This window comes from Sylvia atricapilla, chromosome 14, assembly GCF_009819655.1.
Source record: "Sylvia atricapilla isolate bSylAtr1 chromosome 14, bSylAtr1.pri, whole genome shotgun sequence".
Taxonomy (NCBI): Eukaryota; Metazoa; Chordata; class Aves; order Passeriformes; family Sylviidae; genus Sylvia; species Sylvia atricapilla.
Window position 1 is genome coordinate 17,084,302 of NC_089153.1, and position 27,326 is coordinate 17,111,627.

Below are 27,326 nucleotides of genomic sequence, written 5' to 3' on the forward strand. Positions count from 1 at the left end.
GAGGTTGGATGGCAGGGCTGGGGTGAGGCTGTGCTCTGCCAGCCCCTGAGCAGTTTTATTTCTGCCCCTACATGAGGCTGGACCAGCCCCTTTATTCCTCCTCCTCTCCCTAATTCTGTGTCCCTCACTGCCAAAAATTTTTGGTGGTGCTTGTTACAGGAGAGGGGCTTGGCAGAGATGTCATCGTGGAGCAGATGAGGATAAAAATGAGGCACAAATAAAGGAGTGGCTGTCTCAAACACGTTTGGGTCTTGGGGCTGAGCTGCTCCAAGGTGTGGGGCAGCTGTGGGGACAGCATTCTCCAGTCCCCACCCTGGGCAGGGACCTTCTGAACCCCCCCAGGAGCTCAGCCCTGCTGCTCCACCAGCTCCAGCACCGCTGCTGGGACCTCATCCTGCCCTGGCCGCGCCACCTCCACGCTGGGGCACAGCCCTGCTCCCAAAAAACCACGAGGGTAGGGTCCCAAGGGCTTGGGATGAGGAGCCCAAATCCCTCCAGCTCCTCAGGACATGGTGCAGGACCTCTCCTGGTTCTGGAGAGCACAAGGACCTTGCACAGTGCTGCTGGATGGCTCCTGCTGATGTCCCCAGGGTGGCAGATGGATCACACCATGTGGCCACCTTCTCTCAGCCTCCAGGGTCACTTCAGAGCAAACCCTTCCAGCTCCTCAGGACATGGTGCAGGACCTCTTCTGGTCCTGGAGAGCACACAGACCTTGCTGCTGGATGGCTCCCAATGGTGCCCCCAGGGTCCAGGTGGGTCACACCATGTGGCTACCTTCTCTCAGCCTCCAGGGTCACTTCAGAGCAAACCCTTCCAGCTCCTCAGGAATGGTGCAGGACCTCTCTTGGGATGAGGAGCCCAAACCCTTCCAGCTCCTCAGGAATGGTGCAGAACCTCTCCTGGGCTGATTCTGGAGAGCACACAGACCTTGCTGCTGGATTGCTCCCAGTGGTGTCCCCAGGGTGCTCACACCACGTGGCCACCCTCGCTCAGCCACCGGGGCCGGAGGGTGGCACAGCCTGGCGTGGCCTCAGGTCCCCCCGGGGCTCTGGGCACGGCAGCCAGCTTGGCACGGAGCAGGGCGTGCAGCTCCTGGTCGCCCAGCTCGGTGGCTGCAGCCAGGGCCAGCAGGAAGTAGGTGGCTGCATCCTGTTCATCCTGAGCAGAGAGCAGGGGGCAGGCGTTAGGAAGGGGCTCCACTGGAGGTGATGGGGCAGAGGGGAGCTGGAGCAGAGCCTGGGGGGCTCCAGGCAGCACCCAGAGACCCCTAAATTCACTGGGATGGTGCTGAGTGCCAGCACTTCTCCCCAAATCACCTTCCCCCCTTCCAAACCAGAGGTGACCTCCACCCTCAGCTCTCCATCCAGGCCCTTCCTCACCTGCAGCCTGTGCAGAGCCAGGTTGCCCAGGTGCAGGTAGACCTTGCAGTAGTAGAGGGCCTCTGCTGAGCTCTGCAGCACGGGGGGACGCATGGCCAGCGTCTTCAGGTAGCAATCCTCGGCCATCTCGTGCATGTGCAGCAGGTCGTAGGCTGTGGCCAGGCGGTGGAAGGCCACCAGCTCCTGCAGCTGGTCCCCTGGAAAAGAGAGGGGTGGGATCAAACAGATCCTGCAATGGATCTGGAAAAGAGAGGGGTGGGATCAACCAGGTCCTGCAATGGATCTGGAAAAGAGAGGTGTGGGATCAGCCAGGTCCTGCAATGGATCCCCTGGAAAAGAGAGGGGTGGGATCAATCAACTCCTGCAATGGGTCTGGAAAAGAGAGGGGTGGGATCAATCAGCTCCTAAAATGGGTCTGGAAAAGAGTGTGTGGAATCAATCAGCTAGCTCCTGCCATGGATCCCCTGGAAAAGAGAGAGGTGGGATCAAACCAGATCTTGCAGCTGATCCTCTGGAAAAGAGTGTCATAGGAATCAACCAGGTCCTTCCATGGATCTCGAAAAGGATGTGTGGAATCCTGATATGGATCTCCTGGAAAAGATGTGAGCAGAATCAACCAGGTCCTACCATGGATCTCCTGGGAAAGTTGCTGATCCAGCTCCATCCATGCCCAGCCCTGCTGAGCCACTTTGGATGCATTTTCTCAGCTCTCTGGGAGCATGGATACCTCCAAGAGAAAACAGAGCCGTGGGCAGGGATGTCGATGCCACAGCTGGACAGGTTGGCACAGGAGTATCACTCAGCCAGGGGAGTTTTGGGGGGCTGTTACAAGGCTGGCCCCATCCCAGACATCCCAGCTGGCATTTTGCCAGTCCAAACTATTTCTGTGATGGGAAGGGGTGAGGTTTTGAGCAGAACCAGGGCAGAGAGGAACTGCTCAGTCCTGTGCTTTCACCAGACTTCCTGTGCCCTGGGGTAACAAAACCCCTCTGCTGTCACACAGCTAAAAAAAAGAAAAAAAGGGGAAGTGGCCTTAAAAAGTTGTCATGACTTTGGGTATGAACAGCGTTAGGAAAGCAGGAGATCCCCTTTTCACAGGGATATCGTTGTCACCCACAAGATTGAGTGGCTCCCAATGCCCTGGGGGTGAAAATCACCCCCTGACCAGTAACTCGGGGTAATTTGGGTGAAAATCACTCACCGACCCTGAGGCTGAGCCTGGCTGCCAGCGTGGCAAACTCCAGAGCCTTCTCGTAGCCCTGCAGGCTGATCTGCAGCTCTGCCAGTTTATTGAACAGCCTCAGCTCTGTCTGGGTGGCCTTGAGCTTCCTGGCCAAGGGCACAGCACCTCCCTAAGGAGAGAGAATGGCGAGGTCAGGATGCTCCCGGAGGGATCAGCCCTGCCCGAGAGGGGTGACAGCCCCAAGGGCACTGCAGCTTCAGGTTTTAGTCTCTTCTTCCCCTTGAAAATGAGTTTTAAATCCCCAAGGAGGGGTCTCAAAGCCTGAGCCTCACATCACTGCCCTTCCCTTGAGTGCTTGGAATTCTGACTGGGTGTACCCAGGAGTGACCAGCTCACACTTAATTAACACCACCAGGATTTATCATGGAAGGAGCCCATTCCCAATCCCAACAAGATCTCTGGGGTTTTTTTTTTTTGCAAACCTGGCAAAAAAAACCCCAACTCATCCCTCTCCACCCTCCATCCTTTTGGTCTGCCCGAGGGACACAGGGACAGAAACGCTCAGAAAAGTTCCATACCCTGTAAAACTCCACTGCTCGGGCCCTGTTCCGACTGCCATTGAAAAAGGTGTCACCTGCTTTCTCGTAAAGCTCCATGGCCAAGGAGAAGTTGTCCCCTTTCAGAGCAGTCTGGATGGCTGCCTGCAAGGGAAAAGGGGCTGGAGTGACATTTGGGGAGGCAGAGACATCGGTGTGATTAAATAAACCCTCAAATTTTAGGAGCTGCTCTTCCACTTTGCAGCTCAGCTGATAAAATAAATGCTGGAGATGGAGAGATGCCAGAAGTCTTCAACTCCAAGGACTTCCCTGGCACTTACCCCTTATATTTATGGATATTTCAATGGGAACGGGTCACTTGGCACCTCCAGCTTCCTTTGGCACTCCTACATCACTTTCTGACTCAATGAATTCACTGATTCTCACCCCCAAAATCCTCTAAACTCAGCGGATGGGCAAGCAAGAGAGGAAATTCAGTGCCTGAGCCCAAGGCAAGAGCTCCTCCTTCCAGCAGGAGGTTTGCAGCACTCGAAACTTCCCCTTCCAGGTTCTCCAGCCCCAAAAGGGTGTGGTGGGAGTGCAAGGGACAGCTCCAGCCACCTCCTCCATACCTGGAAGTACATTTCCACCAGCTCATCCTCCTGGAGAAGGTAATAGAGTTTTCCTGCCTGCAGCCAGGCCTCTGCTGCCCTGGCAGCCTCCTCGAGGTCGATGAAGATCCTCAGGCTCTGCTTGGTGCACTCCAGGGATTGCCTCAAAGCCCTGTGATGGCAACAGGCAAAAAGCCACTTCAGAGGAGTGACAGGGTGCCCTCAGCTGTCCCCAAGCCACCTCCTCGTGGCCCCTGTCCTCTCCTCCTGCAGTCACCAAATGTTGGGGACTAAAGGACATGCTCTGAGCAATGTGTAGGACCATGGGAGCCTCCACGCTTTAATGCTCAGGATTTAATGGTCATTTGGCCACCTTGGGACAATTCAGGACACCAGTGGTCCCGCTCAGGCTGCTCCTCACCCCTGTGTGATAGAGAGGGGCTCATCCAGGTCATCCACAAACCCAATTTGCCTCCCTAAACCGAGTCCCAAAGTCACTCCCTGCTCCACATGGGAGCACAGGCAGGGAATTTTTGCACTTACACCTCCCAGACAGCACCTGGCACCCAAAATCACACCTTTTCCTGGTGTTTGTCCCTTGTGAAGTCATGGAGAGATCCCTGGCTGCATGTCCAAGCCCCTTTTCCAGCCCCTTGTCACAGGAAGACACAGGGACAGGCAGTGGGGTGACCCAGAGGGTGGGACACGAAGTCAGCTGTGGGGAAGGCAGAGCCAGCAGCGTCCAGGGCAGTTTGTCTGCTTGGTGTCTGTCCTGCTGGCAGCCCAGCTGTCCTGAGAGCCCAGGGGTTGGGGTGCTTTGTGATCCTAAATAACCCCATTCACATGACAGGCCTGAAATTCCTTCCCCCTGCTCCCAGCGTGACCTGCCTGGGGAGGAGAACATCCCAGCTGGGGACAGCCCTGCCTGGTGTCCTTCTGGGACATGGGAACTGGCTCTGCCCTCTCTGACCTGACTGCCTTCAAGGTCTGTCCCAGCTCCTTCCCTCCTCTCCTGCCCGATCGAACCGGCCCCAGGCAGGGGTCAGAGGAAAGGTGAGCTGAGCGGGATTTAGGCACCTCTGAAGTCCCTCCCTGGGGACAATATCACAGCAGACACAGCAGGGGCAGCCCTGGCAGCTGCAGGCTGAACCCAGACTTACTCAAAGAGCAGATCAGGAGCCTGTTCTTACGGGGGAGTGGTGATTAATCATCGGGATAAGCTTCCAAAGGAAGCCGTGGATTCCCTGGGTCCACTCTGCTGCAGGCTGGATGTGTCCTGGAAAACTGTGTTTGGACACGCTCCAGTTCCGTCTGGGACAAGCTTTGCCCAGCTCTGGTTGACCCTGAGCTGCTCCTTCTCAGAGCACATCAATCTCAGAAGCAGAACTGCGGGGCACATGGAGCCACCGCAGCCCTTCCCACCCTGCTCAGGGGAGTCCCCAGCAAAGCCACCGCACCCCGACAGCACCCAGCAGCCCCAGCCACTCACTCGGGTGTGCCCAACGCCTGGTAGAGCTGGCTGAGGGCCTGCCTGGCACTGCCCTCCAGCTCCCTGTCCTGCAGCTGCCGTGCCAGGGACGCCCAGTGCTCATGGTAGGTGATGGAGCTCCGCAGGTCAGGGCACACTCTGCTGTAGAAATGGCACAGACACTCGGTGACGTGCAGCTGACCTGTGTGACACGGGGAAAGGGACAAGGACAGGTCAGGGCACAGCACAGACACTCCGTGATGTGTGTTACACAGGGAAAGGGACAAGGACAGGTCAGGGCACAGCACAGACACTCCGTGACCTGTGTGACACAGGGAAAGGGACAAGGACGTGTCAGGGGACAGCGTTGGGGACCTGGCAGGGTCACACACCGCCCTGCTCCCCTCTGTACTCACTCCTCAGGTTCTGCCACCTCAGGGCAAACCCCAGCGCCAGCTCATAGCAGAGTTTGGCGTCTTCCATCCTCTGCCTGTCCACCATGGCCTGTGCCAGCCACAGCAGCACCTGTGCCAGCTCCGTGTCCATCTCCTGCTGTCCCTGGAGCTCGGAGTAGAGCCGGGCCGCCCACAGCAGGTAGAGCTCGGCCAGCTGCGCTGCCCCACACGACAGACTCAGCTGGCCCAGGTTCGCCAGCGACACCGCCTGGTTCCTCCTGCTGCCCGTCTCCTTGGTCTTGTGCAGGGCCCTCAGGAAGTGCTCTGCGGCCTCCTGGACGTGTCCCTGTGCCCTGAGGGCCATGGCCAGCAGGTTGTGCACGGCCCCACGCTGCGTCTCGCTGGCCGTGCCCCGCAGGGAGCTCCACAGCCGCCTCAGGATGTCCTCGGCTGGAGCCGGCTGCCGCTGCACCAGGTACACCCAGCCCAAAACCAGAGAGGACTCGAAAGCCTCCTCGTCCCCCAGCAGCCTGCCCAGGGCTGCGGCCCTGGCTGCGAAGGGAGCGGCGCCATGCAGCCGTGGCCCGTGCTGCAGGTGGAGCCTGGCCAGGACGGCGCACAGCATCCTCTGCACGGCCCTGCTCTCGCCACAGCACCTCAGCGCTCGCTTCAGGTACGGACAGGCCACTGCTGGGATGCTGCTCCCGTCCAACTGCCTCCCCAGGAGCTTGGAAGCGTTTTGGAGGATGAAGCCAGCTCGCCAGACAGCGCTGGGTGTCCCCTTGGCGGGGCTGGGAGAGGAGGACCTGACGGAGGCCAGCGCCAGGTTTGGCAGGCACTTCTTGTCGTAGAGGTAGGCCAAGGTGGCAGCGGCATCCAGCGGCCCGGCACAGGTGGCTGGGCTGAGCCAGGGGGTGCTGAGGCACTGGAGATGCTCCAGGAAGGGCAGCACCTCCTCGGTCCTGCCCAGCTGCAGGAGGAGCTTGGCAATGAGGAAGCAGATCCGCGCCTCCAGCGGAGCGTTGCCCACAGCGATGGATTCCCTCAGGACGTAGGTGAGGAGCTCCAGCTCGTTCTCCGAGCTGAAGGAGCGGCCAGGCAGGCACACGAGCAAGGTCAGGGTCTTCCCCAGCAGGGAGGAGAATTTGTGCTTCATGTTCTGCTTCAGGTAGATGGAGGCCAGGCTGATGTGCAGCGCTGCCAGCAGGGGCAGGTCCCCAAAGCCCCTGTCCAGGACACTCAGGGCTTCCTCAAAGTACACCCGGGCCTGGGAGAACTTGACCTTTTTGCTGCAGAGCTTTCCCAAGAGGAAACAGAGCCTGACGTGAGCCCAAACTGAGCGAGTCCTCTTGGCCCAGTTCCGGGAGGTCTCGAGGTACAGGACCAGTTCATCCTCGTCAGAGAAACCATAAAAGGTGGAGTGGAGAAAGGAAAAGCTGAGATCATAAAAGCTTTGAAAACTGGGCACGAAACTGTCTTGGTTGAGGAAGGTCAGTATGGGGTCAAAGACATCAGCGTCCTCCATGTGTCCAGCGTTGAGGTCGATGAAGAATTTGGGATAATCCAAATCGTCCAGCTTGTCCAGGAGAACATCTTCCAGCGTGGCAGGGGCTGTTTCACTGCCTGGGCTGGACAGCTCGGAGGTGCTGCTGGTAGCCCAGTCATTGATTTCCTCCCAAGACTGGAGCACTTGGGTTTCTTTACTGCCATGGAGAGCAGCCTCTGGAAAGGACAGAGAAACCACAGTGGGATCAGGAAGGAATTCTTCCCTGTGGCTGCCCCTGGAAATCTCCAAGGGCAGGCTGGATGGGGCTTGGAGAAACCTGGGCTGGTGGAAGTTGTCCCTGCCCATGGCAGGGGCTGGATGAACTTTAAGGTTCCTCCCAAACCAAAACCATTCTCTGGTGTTTCCTCGCATCCAAATTCACCCTCAGAAATCATCACTAAAGCCATCCTCTCTGTCCCCTCCTCATACTCACCTGGTGGCACTTGTGGGAACACGGCTGTGGGTTCAAAACCAGCTGTGCAAAGAGACAGAAAACAAAGCCCCACATCCTTGGTCAGCGTCAGAAATCAGCTGGAGTCCCAAAGCCACCCAGGCAGAACAGAGAAACTGAGACCCCCAGAAACTCCTGACCCTGGCTGGGTGGAGAGCAGCATCTGCCAGGGTGAATCCCAGCTCAGGAGCTGCCCTGGGAGCAGAGAAGGTCCCTCCAACCTCCAGCATGGCAGGGTCACCTCCTGAGGACACCTCCAGCCTCCATCACCAGGCTGAGCACAGGTTTGGTGCTGCCTCCACCCCAGAAGTCACCTCCAGTGCACTCCCATCATCTTGGGGCTCTCCAGGCACTGCCCAGCTCTCCACAGGGATCCAGGGACTGGGATAAAAAGAGAGGGGACACTCACCCAGCCTGTACACAGAGGTGATGTCAGTGTGTGCCAGGTCCTCCAGGAGGGTGACAAAGTGCTGCTCGTCACCATTGCAGGGCAGGTGTAGGACTGGGGCCTTCTCCTCCTCACTCAGAAACACGAAGCCCTTTCCCCTGGGGTGGGGCAGGAGAAAAGAGTCAGAGTGTCCCCAGCCCCTGGCACTGCAGCTGGCCTGTGGGGTGGGACCAGTGGGACCAGTGGCATGGGATCAGTGGGGTGGGATGGGATTAGTGAGATGGCATCAGTGGGGTGGGATGGGATCAGTGGGGTGGGATGGGATTAGTGGGATGGGATTAGTGGGATAGGATCAGTGGGATGGGATGTTTTCCCATCCCTTCTCTTCCTCCCACCACAGAAGTTCTGTTGCAGATGAAGGCAGGATTTTGGACACCTTCCCCATCCAGGTTCTCCATGAAGGAACAGGAAGGTAGCAGATAAAAGGATCTGTTGGTCTTTTTTGAAATCCAGAAGCCACAGGATATCACCTGATCTGCTCTGCCCCTTCTGGAGTGTCAGACAAAAGTGCTGCAACTCACCTTGAGTGCCTCTGAAGGAAAGCCCAGCAGAGCTTGGTTAAAGCCTTGTCCTCCCACACTCACTCTCGGAGAAGCCTTTTGGGATGGGCATGGAATGGAAGCCCCCAGCAGAGACAACTGCCTGATCCAGGGTGGGAATTAACATCCCTGGACAGCTCTTGCTGTGTCCTTGGGAGGGTGTGGAATTCTGCTCTGTGCCAGTGGCCCTTCTGTCTCCACATCCAGGGGCAGGAGGAAGGAAAGCAGGATTTGGGAATGCTCTCCCCACCCTCGTCAGGCCCCCAGCCCCTCAGGGCTACAAACTGAAGACATTTCTAGGACAAAGTGGGAAGCCAGCTTGCAGGAAGCCAGATTAGCCCAGGGCTGGATGTGTTCCTCTCCAAAAACCACCTGAGGCAGGTGAAATACAATTTCTTTATCTGGGCTGCAGCAGAGCCTGGCCAAGGCTTCTGCTCATCCCTCAAACCCACCCTCAGGGAAGGTCCTGCCCAGGAAATCACCGGCCCTAGGCTCTGACACAGCCTGGAGGTGGGATTTGGAGCCTCCCCTTCCTTTTATTCAGGATTTAATTTAAATAAACTCACAGAGGTTCACAAGCCTCGGGATTGACGTGTCGGGTGGGAACGAAGCCAAGGCTCCCGGTGCTGAGGGATTTGCCCACAAACCAGGGCAGCCCAGGGATGAGGAAGCCAATGATTTCTATGGGGTCTCCTCTGGAGAAGCTCAGCTCGTCCCACGCTGCTCCTCTGTGGTCCTTGGTGGCGATGCACCTGCCTTTGACTGGGAAAGCAAGGCCAAAAAAAAAGGGAATTTCAGTAGGATCCCTGCTAAAACCTCTTCACTGGGTAAGAGCTGGGCAAGGAGAGGCTGTGATTCCAGCTGGAGAGGGCTGCCTCTCTCTCCACGAAGATTTATTGGGATTTTGGATCCAGCTCTCTGGCATTTCTCCTTGAGAAGTAGATTATAATACAAAATAAAGGAGAGGTGGATAAACTCCACCCCTCTGCGAGCTGCAGCCTGAAGGTGACTGGAAATAGGGATTTTCACAGACACTGCCCTGTCTCAGCTCTGCCAGGATTGAAGTCTTGGACAGGGCAAATGTCCAGCCCTACGTGACAAAGTCACCTCTGCAGGGACCTCCATAAACTTGAGGTAGGACAGGGAAAACCCAGTGGCAGCAGAGTGTCACCAGCAGCTCTCTGCTCTCTCTGTGCTCCTCAGAACGTGGTCTGCAAGTTCTGATCTGCATTCCAGAGAGCCCAGAGGTTCGCTCAGAGCCCCTGTAGTGGGGTCAGGGCCAGAACAACAGATGGATTTGTGGGCATTTGTGGCCAAGCCCAGGTTTTGAGCTGGTTTTTTTGTGGTCATTTGTGGCCAAACACAGGTTTTGAAGCTGTTTTTTGTGGTTATTTGTGGCCAAACCCAGGTTTGGAGCTGTTTTTTGTGGTTATTTGTGGCCAAGCCCAGGTTTGGAGCTGTGCCCACCCCTGGGACAGAGCCTTGCACAGGTGTCACTCACCAATGGCCCGAGAGCTCGTCCCGCTGATCTCCTGGGAAAGGCCAAACCCCACAGAATAATTCCTCAGGAACCACCTGCAAGGCAAAAAGGGACCCTCACTGGTCCTCTGCGAGCAGTCCTGACCTCAGGCCAGCCCCAGGGATGGTGTCACACCACGAGGGAAGAGCAGGATAAATTTGCCATCTTTAAGGAAGACTTCTGCAAGTAAAAGGCTCAGCCAGTGACCAATGTGAAGCTCCACTTTGACTGGCATTGCCTAAAATTTCCTGCCACTTTTTTCATCTGTTAATCAGAGATCACCTCATGTATGACCTAAATCAATATCTTACAAAAAGCACATCTGAAGCAGGAGCATGTCCTTGCTGCGTCCCACAGACCTGCACTGATTCCAGTCTTTAATGTGGAAATACCCTCATGGAATTCTGAGGCTCTTGCCCTTTGCCAGAGGCACGGGGAGTTTCCCAGCCAGCCTTGGTGCCACTCAGGCACCAGGATCAGGAAAGAATCCTGCTCTGAGCCCTTCAATTCGTCACTTACTGGTGAAAGGGGTGAGGTATTGGCTCCAGAGCTGTCAGGGGCACCACGCCTCTCTGCCCCGTCAGCAGGGACACCCCTTCCCATCTGGAATCCTGTCCAACACTCTTCACGTGGATCAGCTCGTTCCTGCACAGCTGCAGACCCTCCTCTCCCTCCTGCTCTGACTTCCAGACGCCAGGCACTGCCCTGGAGAAAAAGTTCCCTGCAGAGAGGAAGAGTCAGTGTCCTGGGTTGTAATTCAAGATGTGTTCTACTCCCATCTGCTGAAACCAGTTCAAGAGGTGATTTTTACTTTATCTCATAACTCTGGGGACAGGGGGCAGGTGTCTCCTGTTACTGGGCCAGCTGTTAAACCCGCTGGAGAGGTGTTTTTCCTTATCCCTCCCAGGATCCACCCTCCCTGCAGGGGTATCTGCTGTCCATGGGCCATCCAGGCTCACTGCAGGGCTCAGACAATTCCTGCAGCCCACTGGGACAGGCTCCACCCAGGGGGAGGAGCCCAGCATTCCCACCTGGATCAGCCCTGGGATTCAGAGCCCAGCACAGCCTGTCTGCACTGGATTCCCAGAGGAGACCAGCCCCAGCTCAGCACCACTGGAGCTTCTCCAGGATCATCTCTGCTCCCAAAGAACCACAGCTGGCGCTGCAGGAGGATTTATCTGGGCTGACACCCACAGCCTGACCAACAACAGGGGTCAGGGCATGTTCTGACTCTGGCAGGGCTTATTTCTTTTTCTTTTTCTTTTTTCTCTCTCTCTTTTTTTTTTTTTTTTTTCCTTTTTGTTTTGGTTTGATTTGGTTTTTTTATTTGTTTGCCTTTTTTTTCTACTACTACATTTTTATTATTCCTAGTAAAGAACTGTTATTCCTATTCCCCAATTTTTGCCTGAAAGCCCCTCAGTTTCAGAATTATATTGATTCAGAGAGAGAGGGTTTACATTCTCCACTCCAAGGGAAGCTCTGGCTTTCCCCTGGCTGACCCCTGTCTTTCCAAACTAAGACAATCAGAGACGGGATCAGTGCACCAGTGGCTCCAGCACAGCCCTGCTGGAGGATTTTCAGGAATTCCCTGCGTGTCCATCCCCATCACACCTTCCTGCAGGAGCAGATCCATGTAGATGGTGGCCAGGTGCTCCTCATCCACGGTGACCCTGAACTCCGTGTCCTCCACCAGGGCACAGTCCAGCCAGAACTCCTGGGCAAAGAGCAGCTGCTCCAGGCAGGCCCCCACGTACCCTGAGAAGCCAAGAGGGGGATCAGGGTCATCCCTGGGCACCAGGAAAGGTCTTGGGGATTTCCAAATATCAGGCAAAAAGCTTCTAATTTTTATCTCCAAAGTTTCCCCAAAGGAATCCTCCTGGTTCTCGCTGATCCATACAGAGATTTCATAAACAACGGATGGCAGAGTTTTCTAATTCATATTCCCACCCTGAACATTACAGTTCTGCAGTGTCAGGCAATGCCTTCCTCAAAAATCCCTTCCCAGCTGTCTGTTCAGAGCTTGGAAACGTTACCTAAAGTCAGGTAGGTGGAAAACTTCCAGACTTCCTCCAGGGTTTTGAAGGTGAGGAGGAAGCGATCCTCGTGTGCCTGCACACAGACCAGCCTGGCTGACAGCTCCTGCACAGGGGAGACCAAGCAGCATCAGGGGATAGCCCTGGAGCCTCGAAATCCAACAGGGAAGGAGAGTTCAGTCCAGGTCTCCTCTCTGGAGCTGGGATTGGTTTATATAAAACCCAATCTGAGAACTCTGTGCCTATCCAGAGCTGTCACCTCCAGCAGGGACATGGATTTGGTGATCCCTGTGAATTCCTGGCTGTTCAGGCTCTGATCCCCCAAAACAACACAAGGCTCAGCTTTGCCTCTCACTTGCATCATTCCCATCACTCCCAGCCCTGCAGTGGCCTTGGAGGAACTCCTCAGCTGGTTTTGGTACCCCAGCACCATTCCAGGAGCATCCCAGTTTGTTATCTTCTTTTCTTCTCTCGTTAGAGCTGGGATTAAATGCTCGGGAGATGCAGTTCATGTTTGGACTCAGAGGTTTATTAATTCTTATCTCTATTACAGTCTCTCAAGCTGTGAGCTCTAGCCAGCAAAGTAGAAAATGGCTCTAACTCTTCCCAAGGCCTTTTAAGCACAAATTGTGCAATTATGAAACGACACCTAAATTATTTTGACTTTTAACCAATAACCAACCAGCCTTTTCTGGCTGGATGGGGACTTTTCTACCCAATTACAGAATCCCACCCAGAGCCATGGAGAAGAAGGTGAAAAAGAAGGACTCAGCCTCTGCCCTGAAACCTCCATTTTGCTTTATCAATATATTACTGTATTCTTAACCCTTAAACTCTGAGTTTTCCCCCTGTGATATCCCATACCTCTATCCAAACCCCACACCCACAATCCCAGGGCTATCACTCCATTTTGGGAGCCTTTTCCACGGGCTCACTGCAGTGTTTGCTGGGGGTCAGAGCCTGTCAGCACAGAAAGTCTGGAATTCTCAGTTTCCAAGAGCTGGCAGGGGGTTTCTACCTTGAACAGGGCACAGAGAGCTCTGTCATCACTCTCCAGAGCCCACAGCTTCTTCCTGGCAGCTTCCTGGAGCTGGGAATTGCAGCCCTGCAAGGAGCGGCTCTCCACGGAGAAGGAGAGCGAGATCTCTTGGAAAAGGAAAAGAGGGGGATTAAAGGGGAGGAGGAGCTCTGTGGCACCCAGGGCCCCCTGCCACCACCCAGAGTCACCCCTGCCACCCAGAGCCACCCCTGCCACCACCCAGAGCCACCTCTGCCACCCAGAGCCACCCCTGCCACCTAGAGTCACCTCTGCCACCACCCAGTGCCACCTCTGCCATGTAGAGTCACCCCTGCCACCCAGAACCACCCAGGGCCACCTAGAGTCACCCCTGCCACCCAGGGCCACCTCTGCCACCACCCAGAGTCACCTCTGCCACCCTGCTCAGCCCACCAGAGCCACCTTTGTCACTCAGAGCCACGTCTGCCACCCAGAGTCACCTCTGCCACCCAGGGCCACCCAGAGTCACCCCTGCCACCCTGCCCAGCCCACCAGAGCTCCAGCCTGGCTGTGATGCTCAAACTACACCAGCCCAGCTCGTTCTCATTCTTCAGCAGCGAGGTGAGACCCGAGGCGCTGCAGGGACCCTCGGGAAATCCGTGAGGTGCCACGGGCAGCTCCTCACCTGGTGGGAAGCTGTCCCTGCTGAGAGCCAGCAGCACCACAGAGGGGTCCAGGGAGCTGTGTCCTGCCTCGGGAGCGGGGCTGCTCCGCTCTGCCAGCCCAGCCTTACCTGGAGAGGAGGGGACACAGCAGAGCTGCTGGGAAATGTCCTGGAAGAGCTCTTGGATGTCCTGCCTGAGCTGAGAGCTCCCGGGAGCACAGCCCTGCAGATCTGGCTGGGGGTTGTGTGGATCTGGGACCAGCCTAAAGTCATGCTCAAGGTTGGAGGGATCCGTGGTGTTGATGGGTTCTAACTCCATCATTCCCTTGACACTGAGCTTTTTTTCCAGGGCTGGAGTGGCTCTGGAGTGAGGGGATTTTCCCTCCTTCCTCCTGGGCAGACCATCAGATGAGCAGATCTCTTAAAAGGGTGAATCCCCAACAGAGATTTTTTTTGGAGGATGAGCCTCACCTCCCCAGCACAGGAGAGCCAAGGCCTTGCAAAACTCTTTGTTCAAAAATTTGAAAATCAAAATGAGATTATTTTTCTCCCCTGCCTGCTCTGGTGGGTATCCAAAAATCCAAGCAGCACTCTCCCTGCTCATCATCATCAACTATTGCCATAAAGGATTCAGAGCCTGCAACTTGAGCTGCTAATTATGTTAATGAAAGCTGAGACACACAAAACTCCAGCTCTGCTTTTCCACAGCTGCATTGGCAGTGGAGGGATAACCAGATTAAACCCCAATTTTTGTCAGTAATCAGACTGGATTTGTAAGATGAACATGTACCTGGAGGAGCTGAAACGTGGAGCAGCTTTTTAAAGTCACTTCTTTGACCAAAACTCTGCTTTACAGCTCTTTTTACTGAGCCAGATTTGCCAGTCACTCAAATAAATTGGTATTTTCTAAGTCACTCCAATAAACTGGTATTTGCATGCAGAAATAGAATTCTTATTTAGAGAAATAGAATTCTTAAGTAGAGCTAGAAAAGAAAAGCCCAAAGCTGGACAGGTCACGAATAAGTTTTGCTTTGATAGAAAAGGGTCAACATTTTACAAAGTCTTAACATTTCATGTGCCCCTTCCACTGGAGGGAAGTGGAGAGGGGGAAGTGAAAGGAGGGAGAGCTCAGTCTGGGTCAGCTCCTGCCATTGCTCCGCTCCTCCCTGCCCTCCTCCCCTCTCTGAGCCCCAGCAGACCCCGGCAGGGCCTGGGGTGGGTCCCTGGTGCCATCCCTGGGGATGGGTCCCTGATCCCATTCCCTGGGGATGAGTCCCTGATCCCATTCTCTGGGGATGAAGATGGGTCCCTGATCCCATTCTCTGGGGTGGGTCCCTGGTGCCAGTCCCTGGTGCCGGGTCCCTGATCCCATTCCCTGGGGATCAGTCCCTGGTGCCATTCCCTGGGGCTGAGGATGGGTACCTGGTGCCATTCCCTGGGGATCAGTCCCTGGTGCCATTCACTGGGGATGGGGATGGGTCCCTGATCCCATTCCCTGGGGATCAGTCCCTGGTGCCATTCCCTGGAGTTGAGGATGGGTACCTGGTGCCATTCCCTGGAGCTGAGTCCCCGGTGCCATTCCCCGGGGATGAGGCTGTGTCCCTGGTGCCACGGTCGTGTCCCACCACCATTGTCCCCGGCGGTGTGGGTGATCCCAGCGGGGCAGGGGCTCGGCAGAGCGGGGCCAGCAGGACTCACACTCCTCACCTGGGGAACACGGAGGGTGGGCAGAGACATCCAGATCCCTGGAAAGGTTCTCCCTGCCTGAGAGGAGCCCGGGGGATGTGCCACAGGAGGTGGCAGGTGGGACACTGCTCGTGTCACCGCCGCCAGCAGCAGGACAGAGCCTGTCCATGGTCCCCAGAGCCAGGAAGGAGCCAGGGCTCACTCTGGTCTCTCTCACGGGTTCAGTGTTTATTTTCATTTGTGCCAAGCTCAGAACGGGAACTGGGAGTTGTTTTGTTGTTTTGGGTTTTTTTTCCAAGGGACCAATTGAAGCTGCAGCTGGGGAGTTGTTCCCAGCCGTGCCAGTGACTCACTGACCTCTCGATGCCAAAATATTTTGTAACAGTGGGCAGGAAAAGGCTCCAGCCCCGAGCCAGGAGCAGGTCCCAGCACTCAGGGCTGCACTCCCGGCTCCAGGGCTGGGTGCTCAGGGCACCTCCTGGCCCTGGCTCTGCTGGGGGACACGTGGCCACAGCGGCTGTCCCCGAGCCGTGTCCCTCCTCCAGCTCACTGGGACACACTGGAATGGGAATGGTGCCTTGGGGGAGGCCAGCACCCCACGGGCTGTGCTTGGAGCGCTCCTGGGCAGGCAGGGTGGAGAGGGGAAAAGCCAACAGCATGGGAACAAACCAACCCCCGAGCCATCCTGTCACCTCCTTGGCCAAAATGCGCTGCCTCACCCCCTAATCCAAGAGGGGAGAGCACCAGGAGCCATCCCAGAAGCAGCCAGAGGGGCCAGCGCTCAGCGTCACAGTGTCCCCGAGGGTCCCATCCCAGGGAAGGAGCTCCCACTGCCACAGCAGAACCCCACGGGCACCTTACCTGTGCATCCCAGCGCCAGGTCCTGGTGCCAGGGGGTCCCCAGGCAGCAGCCCATGCGTGCAGTGGTGGCAGCAGGGGGCTGGCAGGGGCAGGGCTGCTCGCTGCCCGCCCGGCACGGGGCTGGGCACGGTCACAATGCACAATGTCCCCTTTGAGCGGGCGCTGGCACGGCGGGGGCGGCGGGCACAGGCACAGGGAAGGGCTTGGGTTGGATCACAGCATCAGTGAGGTGTGGAGAGGACTTTAAGGTCATCACGTGTGGCCACGGGCCTCATGCTGACAAGGTCACCGCTAAACCGTGTCCCTCAGTGCCACACCTTTGTCTCATCAGCCCCACCAGGGGTGGTGGCACCACCGTGTCCCGGATGGGCTGTGCCAGTGCCTGACAAGCCTTTGCATCTCCAGTTGATCTCTGACCCTCCGGGGTGACCAAAGGGGTGCCCTGGACTCTGACATTTACAGGGAGAAATGTTTCCTGATGTCCAACCCAAACCTTCCTTGGTGCAACTGGGGACCATTTCCTCTCCTCCTGTCCCTGTTCCCTGGAGAAGACCCTGATGTCCCCGGCTGTCCCCTCCTGTCAGGAGCTGTGCACAGCCACAAGGTGCCCCCTGAGCCTCCTTTTCCGCACTCTGCCTCCGGGAGGGCAGTGCCCATCCCACATGGCACATTCCTGGCATTCCTCCTCGGCAGTCCCTGCCTCTGCCCAGGCTGCCCCAGCTCCCCGCTGCTCCTCCGAGCTGATCTCCCCCAGCTCCAAAGGCGGAGACCTCCCTGAAACACCTCCCTCACCTGCGGGGATGTCCAGCTGCGGCTCACCCGGCATCCTCCATCCGGAGCTCTCTGTGATCCTGCGCCTCCCTCCTGCCCCACGCTTGTCCCGTGTGGCCGTGGGGGCAGCCGGCAGCACCACGGGCATCTCTGCCCCTACATCCAGGTGAGTTCCTGCAGCGTGGGCACCTCCGGGCTCAGCGCTGCCCAAAGCCCAGAGCCGACAGCAGCAGGGACCGCTCTGGCTGTGCTGGGCAGGATCCCTCGGGCATCCCAGGGCGAGGAGGAGCCTCATTCCCTCCTCACTCCCATCCTCAGGTGTTCCCCAGCCCTCGGGGGCAGGGGTTGGGATGGCTCACTGCGCTCTGGGTGGTCTGCAGAACAGCAACACAGCCCCTGCAAAATAAAACCCGACAGGTTTAGGGAGAGGACTGGCAGGTTGGGGAAGGGTTTTAGGGATGGATTTTCACTCCAGCAATCAGCCAGCGCCCACCAGTGCAGGGATTTGTGTGCTGGGGTTGCTCCAGGAGCATTGCTGGCTGCATCCCAAGGCATGGCAGTGCCTTGAACTTCTCCAGAGCAGGGGATAATTAATCCTGGGAGTGGTTTAAGCCAGGCTGGATGAGGCTCTGAGCACACTGGCACAGTGGAAGATGCTCCTGCCCATGAGCAGAGGTAAATTTTGAAGTCCTTTGTTGGAACCCTGGAGGCTGAGAATTTCAGATTTTCTGTGCTGAGGGGCACTGACCCTCAAGCAAACACCACATTTGACCTGAGGCCTTGGAACAGGCTTCTGAAATTAAGTGACAGCACTGGGGTTGTGGGTGTGGAGTTTGAATAGAATTGGGTGATCTCACAGGGTGAAAAACTTAAAACTTAAGTGTATAGTATGTAGTGACATATGTGGGATAATATAGTAAAATAGTAATATATGTGGGAGGATTCAGAGCATTGTCCTTATCTAAGAAAGTCCTTCTTCACCTTCTCCTTCTTGGTTTTGGGTGGTTTTTTCTAATTGGGTGAAAAAAGTCCTCACTGTGGGCCTTGGGTGGTCAATTATTGGGTCAAAAATACAAAGAATACAGATGTCACCTCGTTATTGGGTGGTTAGTGCTTAAATAACCTTGGACAGAGTTAAAGGCAGCACCATTTTCTACCTTGACAAGAAACCGAGAGTCCTTTTCAACCCAAAGCTGGCGGTCTCTGTGATTCCATCACCCAGAGAGGGAATTTCTCAAGCAGATTCCCAGGCCTGGCACAACCTGCAGTGCCCCTAAAGCAAAGCATGAGGAGTGTCCGGCTGTGGGAATGGCGTGGAGCTGCCTGGGAATATCCTCACCAAGGTGAAGCCAAACCAAAAGCTTTTGGCAGGGAGGGTTGCACTGAGGGATGTTGCTCCACGCCCAGAGCAGGCTGCAGGAGTGGGGATTCCTGATCCAGACCTCCATAAGCTGGGGTGGCCTGGAGAAGGGAGAGTGTTCTCCATCCTCCTGCTGAGCCCCGGGTGTCAGGGCGTGCTCCAGGCTGGGGTTTGTCCTGCAGGAAGGGGACAGCCAGGGGCAAAGACAGTGCCCGTTCCCATGGCTCAGCAACCAAAAACTCCACTTTTAAATGACCCCCCAGAGACCTCGGGGTGCTCTGAAGGTGCAGGGGTCAGAGGAGGAATGCAGGCTGCCCGTGCTCAGAGCACACTGATGGAATTTTGGGGTGGATTCAGGCACATCTTTGCACAAGAGGAGGTGCTGCTTTGGTCCCATGATGTCCAACTGGCCAGAGCTCGAGCAAGGCAGTGATTTTAAACAAAGCTTTTTCATTTCCTCAGAAGATTCCTGGTTTTAGCAGTTCCTGCTCACCAATTACTTCTACACAGAGGAATTATATATATATATATATATATATATTAATCAAAAAATGAGGGTTTAAATTATTTTTTTTTAAAACACAAATGTCTTCCTTTGCGGTTGTGAAATGTCTTTTTGTTTTTAAGTCTACCTTGACAACTTAGCAACCAAACCCATCCCTGTACAAGCAAAGGTGTCACCTCCTGCTTGACCTGAACTGGAATTTGCCTTTTGGCCAGCGAGCTGAAAACCTCTCACTCCATTTCCCACCTTTCTGCTTCCCAACAAACCCTGGCTCTCCCCTGCAGCAGCCTGGCCTCCCTGGAACAGCCCTGTCTTGATAAATACGGAATATTTCCTGGGATCTCAGCCTGTTCCAGAGCAGTTCTCTGCCTGTGCCAGCTCTCCAGGGGCACAGCTCCCTTTGCAATCCCAGTTCCAGCCGGTCACACTTCCCTGCCCAGGGCGTGGGTTGGGATGAGAGTGGCTGTGCAGGGACCCTCGGCGTGGGGACAGCGCTGTCACAGACCCCGCAGCTCCCCAGGGCTGACTCCCAGCCTCACCTGGCACCAAATTCCCCCTTCCCAATCCCAGCTCCCGTTTCTCCTGTCGCTTCCCAAAGTTCCCTCCCTGGTCACTGTGACCCAGCTGAGCAAAGCCCCAAACTCCGCTCCCCAAGATGCAATTCCAGAGCCATCAGCGAGTCCCCGGCCGTGTTCGCTGGGCTGGGACAAAGGGCACAGGCAGGGGACAGCCCCGGGGACAACCAGAGACTGCACTGACCTGCTCCCAGCTGCTCTTCCCTGGCGGAGAAATCCCTTGCCCGGTGAAATTCCAGCCCCGAGGGAAGGCTGAGCCGCCGGGATGGAGCTGGCAGGGTCGGGGACGTGCCCAGCGCTGCCTCTCCCTCCCATCAGGGCAGGGATTCCTTCCGAGAGCTCCTTATCATCCTGGGAACCTCCTCTTCCCAGCACGGGTCAATCAGTTACCCAGCTCTGAGCTCTCAACTCCCGCAATTCCCAGGCGCCTCCTTCTCCCAGGAAAGAATTTCAAGGAGATTTTCCATGTGCCAGCCTTAAAAAAGTTTCCCCGTTCCAGGTAGGTCTCACCTGTGTCCTGCTGGCAGCCCCGACGTCTCGTCCTTGGGGCTGGGGACCTTCTGTCCTCGCCGTGCGACAGTAAAATCCCTGAAAAGGCATTCCCTCCGGGAATTCCAGCTCCGAGCCGTTCTCCTTCCCTGCCAAAACGCAAATACAGGCGGGCGAAACAAGAGATCTGTGGACCCAGCAGTATTTGTGCATCCCGGCTAAAGTCCGCGGATCACAGGGGATTTTTTTCCTCTGGGAAACGATGAAACAGTTAACACGGAGCTTTCCCGATTTTTCTGCTTCTTTCTGAAGTCGGCCATTCCTCGGCAGGTTCAAAAAACAAACAAAAAAAAAAAAAAAAACCCCACAAAAAAAAAACCAAAAAAAAAACCAAAAACGAAGCCTCCGTGGCTTTTCAGCTTGTTATTTCAAGTTGAACCTGAAAGCAAAGGAAGTCAGCCCAGAGCCAGCTTCGCTGGAGGAAAAAGAAAAAAAAAATTAAAAAAAAAAAAAAGAAGATAAAAGGTTTCGTTTGAGGCCAAAGAACCTCTCGGTTCAGGGTTTGATCCTGCGCTGTGGGTGAGGGCACCCACTTGGGTGTGAGATGGAGCAGAGCTTTCCTTCCCCGGCTCTGCAGTCCCAGGGCAGGGCAGGAGCAGCGGGGACATTTCCTCGGGGACATTTCCTCATTCCAGAGCTCTGCCTCGGCTGGCACGCCGTGCCACTGGGCACAGGGCAGCGAGAAATCACCTGCCCTCTCCGGGTCTGGCACCCTGCGGGAATCCTCGGGCTGCACACCCGGAGAACCTGCCCCGTGTGCCTCCAGCGCCGACACCGGGGGCCCTTGGGACAGCATTTCCCCAGGGTTTTGGGCAGCATTTCCCCAGTTTTGGTGGGGTTTTTGTTTGGTTTTTTTTTTTTTTTTTTTTTTTTGTTTGTTTGTTTGTTTGTTTGTTTTTTGTTTTTTTCAGCATTTTCCCCAGGTTTTTTTGTCGGCATTTTCCCAGGTTTTTTGGGCAGCATTTTCCCAGGTTTTTTGGGCAGTATTTCCCCAGGTTTTTTGCAGCATTTCCCCAGTTTTTTTGGCAGCATTTTCCCAGGTTTTTGGCAGCTGGGACACTGGGGAAGGAGTGTTCATGCATGGTTGAAGATCCAGGGAAATCTCAAGGCTTCCACAGCCAAACTGGTGTGGCCGGTCCCTGAGTGCAGCCAGACTGGCCTAAAGATTTTTACTCTCATTGATGGCCCTCACTCGGGAATTTTCAGGAATTTTCTTCCACCTCCAAGCCCTTTCTGACTTTTCTCAACACAAGGTCACCCAAAGCTGCTGGTGCTGCTCTGGGAATTCTGCTGCATCCCACAGCTAAAGGGTTAAGAGGGCTCTGGGGCTGGACCGAGCTGAACTCAGCGCTTCGTGTTCAGAAATGCTGAGTCCTGCTCCTCTGGCGTTCAGGCAGAGGAGGAAATGAGCCCTCTTGGAAAAGTGGAAAACTGCAAAATAGGAAAACTGGAAAACTGGAAAATGGGAAAACTAGAAAATAGGAAAAGTGGAAAAGTGGAAAACTGGGAAATGGGAAAACTGGGAAAGTGGGAAAATGGGAAAAGTGGGAAAATGGAAGACAGGAAAATGGGAAAAGTGGAAAACTGGAAAACTGGGAAACTGGGAAACTGTCTGTGTGTGTGTGTGTGTGTGTGTGTGTGGCGGATGGATCCGTGTGGCTCTGGAGGCTGGCACCAGCCCCGGCCACCCCAGGAGCTGTGGTTTGAGGTCTCCTCCCTGGCACTGGGCTGTGAATCCCAGGAATCCTCCCTGCTCCCGCCTGTCCCCACCATCACTCCGGGGCCAGCAGCTCAGTGTCACCCCCAGGACAGCCCCCAGCCGGTGAGACAGCGGCAGGAGGTGAGGCCAGGGATGGGCCAAGGCAGGAGCAGGGGCAGGCTGCTGGCACTGCCCGGGGAATGGGCACGGCCCCGAGGCTGCCAGAGCTCCAGGAGAGCTCCCGGGGATCCACGGGCTGGGAGCTTGGGGTTCTGCAGGGTGAGGAGCTGCACTGATAATCCTATAAATCCTTCCAGCTCGGGATATTCCCTTACCCACACATTTCAGGCTGTGAGCTGCATTCACCCTGCCCCAGGGATGCCCCAGAAACCCTCCCTAAGGAGCTCGTCCCAATCTTCGCAATAGGAATGTCCGTCCCTGCCCTTCCCCCTGTGCCCAGTGTCACCTCGGGGACACTTCGGTGCCGTGTTTTGGGCTCTCTGTGGCCTCCTGCAGCCCTCGGGGCAGCTCCTGGGCTCAGCCCCCGGCAGCGCCGGGTGCAGCCGAGAGATTAATTGTCTGAGCCGTTAGATGGCAGCAGGAACCGCTCCACGGCATCCCAACGCTGGAAAAAACCGGGATTGCAGCCCTGCTGTCCCCAGCCCTGATGTCCCCAGCATTGATGTCCCCAGCCCTGCTGTCCCCAGTCCTGATGTCCCCAGCCCTGATGTCCCCAGTCCTGATGACCCCAGTCCTGCTGTCCCCAGTCCTGATATCTCCAGCTTTGATGTCCCCAGCCCTGATGTCCCCAGCATTGATGTCCCCAGTCCTGATGTCCCCAGTCCTGATGTCCCCAGCCCTGATGTCCCCAGTCCTGATGACCCCAGCTCTGATGTCCCCAGTCCTGATGTCCCCAGCATTGATGTCCCCAGCCCTGCTGTCCCCAGCCCTGCTGTCCCCAGTCGTGATGTCCCCAACCCTGATGTCCTCAGTCCTGATGTCCCCAGCCCTGCTGTCCCCAGCCTGATGTCCCCAGCATTGATGTCCCCAGCCCTGATGTCCCCAGTCCTGCTGTCTCCAGCCCTGATGTCCCCAGCTCTGATGTCCCCAGCCCTGATGTCCCCAGTCCTGCTGTCCCCAGCCTGATGTCCCCAGCCCCGAGCACCAGCACCTCCACAGGCAAAAAAAAATTTTGCTCCAATGACAAAAGCCCCACCCCAAACCCGAAGCTGCAGAATTGGGATGGTCAGGAAAAAAACCCCAAATAGGGGAGCAGCCCCGTGAGCGGCAACGGGGACACAAGGGTCGCGTCTGGAGGATATTTCCAGGGAAAAACCCTGTGGAGCCCTTCTCCAAGGGATTTGGGGAGCTCACAGCTGGCAGATTAATTTAAGTTGATTAAATTAGTTTATATTAATGTAATTAATGAATGGCTCAGTAGTGAGTGGTCAGCGAGGCCACACACAATTCCAGCAGGGGTTTTGTTGTTCCTGAGGTAAAGACAGCCCAGGTCAGGCGGGAAATCCTGGTGGGAATGTCCAAGATCATCCAGATGCTGCTTTGGATGGAGCTGACCGAAAATCAGGAGGAGAAACTGCTCCAGACATCGAAGTTGTTCTCCTCTGAGATGTTTCCAAAGGAGATGTGTTTGACTTGTAGGAAATGAGACTTCCAAAATATTTCATGTTCATGTTCAATTTCCCTTCCAGTTCCTTCATTTTCTGTATCATCCTCTGCTTTTACCCTGGGCCTGTTTTGCCACCGGAACAGAAATAAACAGGGCAAGGAGAAGGAAAAATGACAAAGGGAATTTCTATGAAAAGTGAATTTCTGTGAAAAGTGAATTTCTATGAACCAGCCCATATAATTCCCACAGCTCAAGCTCCAGCTTAGCCATCCAGTGAGGGAATCATATTTAAAGAAATCTTGGGATAAAATGGGGAAAAAATCAATATTTTTAGACTTCCCTCTGGAAGAAAAAGAGAAAATCTAATTAAGAAATTAATTGCTTATGCTGAACTAGGTTTTGGGTTGTTTTTTTTTTTTTTTTTTTTTTTTTTTTTTGGGTTTTTTTTTTTTTTTAAGTGCTTAATGATGCAAGCTTCTTATAAAGTTGTTGGTGTCGATGCCATTTCCTTTTAGAAAGCAACAAAGCAGCTCAGCGAGGTTCAGCATCTTGTTTTGATATTTCCAGGGTGGAACATTTTGATTTTTCGACTTCCAAAGCTTCGCTGCTTTCATTTTTTTGTCCATAAAGCCGAGGCTGAAATCAGAATGAAAGCTTTCAGTTTAAGCTAATTAATCCGAACACTTTGAATCAAAGCCTGGGATGTTTGCACAGTGGTGTTCTCTGGGAATTTATTTGCAGGGTCTGCATTCCATTTTTAGCCTGAGGAACAAAAAATTAAAAAAGAAGAAGGAAAAAGAGAGTGAGATTTCCTAGGAAAGAGATAACCTGCTGCTTACCTGGGCTGAGCCATTCTGCAGCTTCGAGGTGGAGAAAGAAATTAGCTCTCCTTAATTAAGGCCAGGATCTGAGACCTGGCCTGAGCCCCAGCCCCTGGAGGTGCCCTAAATTCCCCCAGCATCACCCTGATTCCCGGTTTTCCCATAGAATCACTGGAGGAGGAAAAAGGAAAATTGAATAATAAGAAAGCAGCATTTCCCGAGGTGAATCGTTCCTTCTGAGCTGCTCCCTGAGGAGATTTGGGAAGGCAGGAGGAATTCCAGGAAAATTCCAGGAGTGCAGAGATCCCAGAGCTGGGCTTCACGCTGGGCAAAGCTGTCCACGAACATCTCGTGATGCCAAGGGGAGGAATTCCTCCTTCCAGCGGCCCTTTGCTGCTCCAGGGCAGCTGCAAAGAGAAAACTACAATTTCCCCCGACTTCCCCTGCCCTTCAGTGCGGTGAAAGCAGTGGGAAAGCAGGGCAGGGACCTCTGGCTGCAGCTGGAGTTGAGCTCCCTGTGCCAGGCAGGAGCTGCCAGCAGGGTGGCTGTCCCCAAAAAGGGTCCCTTTGTGTCACACACAGGGTGTGACAGAGGTGCCCCAGCCCTGCTGTGTGACACAACTGCTCCTCGGCCTTTCCAGAGGTCTCCAGGGTGACAGATTCGCAGGATTCAGGGAAAACTCTGACTTTCAGTGCCCTTAAACCTCTGCCATCGCTCCTCCATCAGTCCAGATCGTGCCTCTCCTCTCCTCTCCTCTCCTCTCCTCTCCTCTTCTCTCCTCTCCTCTCCTCTCCTCTCCTCTCCTCTCCTCTCCTCTCCTCTCCTCTCCTCTCCTCTCCTCTCCTCTCCTCTCCTCTCCTCTCCTCTCCTCTCCTCTCCTCTCCTCTCCTCTCCTCCTCTCCTCTCCTCTCCTCTCCTCTCCTCTCCTCTCCTCTCCTCTCCTCTCCTCTCCTCTCCTCTCCTCTCCTCTCCTCTCCTCTCCTCTCCTCTCCTCTCCTCTCCCCTCCAGGTCTCTCAGGAGGGGATGTGAACATTCCTGATGTGCAGAGCTTCTGCAGGACCCTTTTTTTGCCTCACCTGCTGTTGGCTGGGGAATATTTGGAATATTTGTTGCATTTGACCCAGGGACAGCCTCGGGGGGGGATAAGGAGGGAGGAGGATGCAGGAGGATGGAGCCAAAGGATGGAGCCAGAGGATGGAGCAGTCCCTCTGTGGCTCTGCAGGATGGCCACAGGTCCAGCTGGGCCGTGGTGCATCACCTTTCCCTGGAGAACATCCACATCCCACCCATCCTCCACCGCCTGTGTGCTCCCTTCACTGCCTCTCTTTGCACAGCACCGAAATTAAGGCCTGAAAATGAGAGTTTGCTTGAAAATCATCTATCATTTGATTATCACTTTAACGCAGGCAGCCCGGGGAACATCTGCCTCTGCCAGGCTGTGTCTCCTCCTGCTGATGTGGGGAATCGCTGGGAAGAGCTGCTGGGGAAACTGGAAGAGAGCCAGACCACTGGTAAACGCCTTGGTGGGGCTGTGAGGAGGAGGAGGAGGAGGAAGATGAGAGGGGACCTTTGCTGGATGAGGCACCAGGACCCCACTGCCCAGGTCACTGCCCCTGGTCCCCGTTGCCCCGTGGTCCAGGGACTCACAAATTAAAAATCTTCATCTCCATCACATGGAAAATAACTCTGCACTCACGAGGAGTGCCTGGCTTTGCACTGGGGCAGGGGCCAGCAGCATCTGAGCTCTGCTGGCCTCACCCCTGCCAGATCCCACCTCCCAGGGGAACCAGAGACAAGAGGGAAAATGGATGGGAGCTGCCCAGCGAGGCAGAATTTCCTCCATCCCATGACACAGCCCATGTGCCGCGGCGGAACGGGGTCTCCAGCCCCCTTAGGCTCCTCTGCTGCCTTTTGGGAACATCACAGCCCCGGACTTAGAGGCTTTTTTTGGAAAATGTCACCAGCTTGGGATGAGTCAGTCGTGCCTCTCTCCGCAGCCTGCCCACTGCTTCGTGCGAGGCGTGGGGCTGTCCCCACGGGCATCTCCCTGCCGCTCTTCGCTCTCAGATCCGAGGGAGGAGAGAGCCTTGGCTGGCAGCACACGGGCAGGAGCTGAGCCCCGGGGCTGGCGGGGCCGCGTTCGGCCAGCTGGAGCCCCGCGGACAGACGGACACATCCGTGCGGCAGCGCCCGTGGGCACGGGCTGCAGCTGCCACCCCCGACAGAGCCCTTCCCAGCTCTCCGGGGATTCTCCGAGCCCGGCAGCAGAGGCTGTGCACCCGGGTGACTCCCAAGGGATGGGGAAGGGGGTGGAAAAGCACAAGGAGAGGGCTGGAAGCTGGTGCTGCGGGCAGGGATGTGTGCCCAGGTGCGCTGGGAGGGATGATGCTCCGGCTCCAAACCAGGCAGAAACGCCAGAGCCGGGGCTGCTGATGGATTATCCCCGCCGTGCCTCCAGGACAAGGGTGTTTGTGTGATCTTTTAACTCTCCTGACTCGGCCTCTCCCGGCTCTCCGGTATTCCCCTTGCAGCCTCACCGTTCCTCATCTGTCCCACGGGAGTGAGCGGGGATCTCCTCCCCTGGGGGCACGATGGGGGCTGCCCCTCCAGCCCTGGGGACAGAAATCCCTTCCCAGGGACCGCAGCTGAGCACAGCCTGACACGGAGACACGCGGCAGAGACACACGGAGAGGCAGCGAGCCCGATTTCTCAGAATTCCTGGTGTGGCACAAGATGTGTTTGAGGTCAGCTCCCGGTGATTCCACGCGCAACCAGCACCGTCCAGCTCTCCTGCTGGTGTCAGGCATCAGGGAAAGAAGGAACACGGTGCTCGAGCAGGTGGGGAAAGATTGGTTCAAGTGACTCTCAGCGTCTCACCACGGCATGGAGGAGGGAAAAAAATCCCAGTGTGCAGGGAAGGAAAATTAAATGAAATTTGCACCTTTTTCTCTTCTGTCCTCTGATCTCCATCCCTCCTGTGTCTCTTCTCACTGAAGGATGAAGGGTTCCCGTGCACAGCCTGAGCTCTGTGGGACCCGCAGGTGCTGAACGGAGCCTTGTGGGAAAAACACATCCAATAATTGCTGTGAAAATTCATG

At 55.6% G+C, this 27,326-nt stretch overlaps 1 protein-coding gene across 3 annotated transcripts; it reads right to left on the bottom strand.

Annotated features, from left to right (window-relative positions):
- Window positions 1–735: 735 nt before the first annotated feature.
- SH3TC2 (SH3 domain and tetratricopeptide repeats 2) lies at window positions 736–16,374 on the bottom strand. Of its 3 annotated transcripts, XM_066328833.1 has the most exons (18): window positions 16,320–16,374; window positions 15,385–15,479; window positions 13,794–13,926; window positions 13,130–13,257; window positions 12,112–12,217; window positions 11,690–11,833; window positions 10,598–10,799; window positions 10,061–10,134; window positions 9,126–9,321; window positions 7,982–8,118; window positions 7,555–7,596; window positions 5,597–7,297; window positions 5,202–5,382; window positions 3,734–3,884; window positions 3,144–3,266; window positions 2,584–2,734; window positions 1,383–1,579; window positions 736–1,161 (listed from the first exon to the last, which is right to left on the bottom strand). In XM_066328833.1, the coding sequence occupies exons 1-18, from the start codon at window positions 16,372–16,374 to the stop codon at window positions 970–972; spliced, it is 4,008 nt and encodes a 1,335-aa protein (XP_066184930.1). In that variant the 3' UTR covers window positions 736–969. The 3 variants fall into 3 exon arrangements, with proteins under 3 accessions (XP_066184930.1, XP_066184929.1, XP_066184928.1); XM_066328832.1 differs by lacking the exon at window positions 16,320–16,374 and having other exon boundaries at window positions 15,385–15,627; XM_066328831.1 differs by lacking the exon at window positions 16,320–16,374 and having other exon boundaries at window positions 13,794–13,901; window positions 15,315–15,627.
- Window positions 16,375–27,326: the final 10,952 nt, after the last annotated feature.

What these genes read in the sequence shown, in the direction of transcription:
- SH3TC2 (XM_066328831.1), bottom strand. Translation starts at nt 15,627, where the DNA reads ATGGACAGGCTCTGTCCTGCTGCTGGCGGCGGTGACACGAGCAGTGTC. An exon ending in CAGGCGTTGGGCACACCCGA is followed by an intron (nt 3,885 to 5,201) that starts GTGAGTGGCTGG and finishes TTGCCATCACAG; the next exon opens with GGCTTTGAGGCAATCCCTGG. An exon ending in GAGCAGTGGAGTTTTACAGG is followed by an intron (nt 2,735 to 3,143) that starts GTATGGAACTTT and finishes CTCTCTCCTTAG; the next exon opens with GGAGGTGCTGTGCCCTTGGC.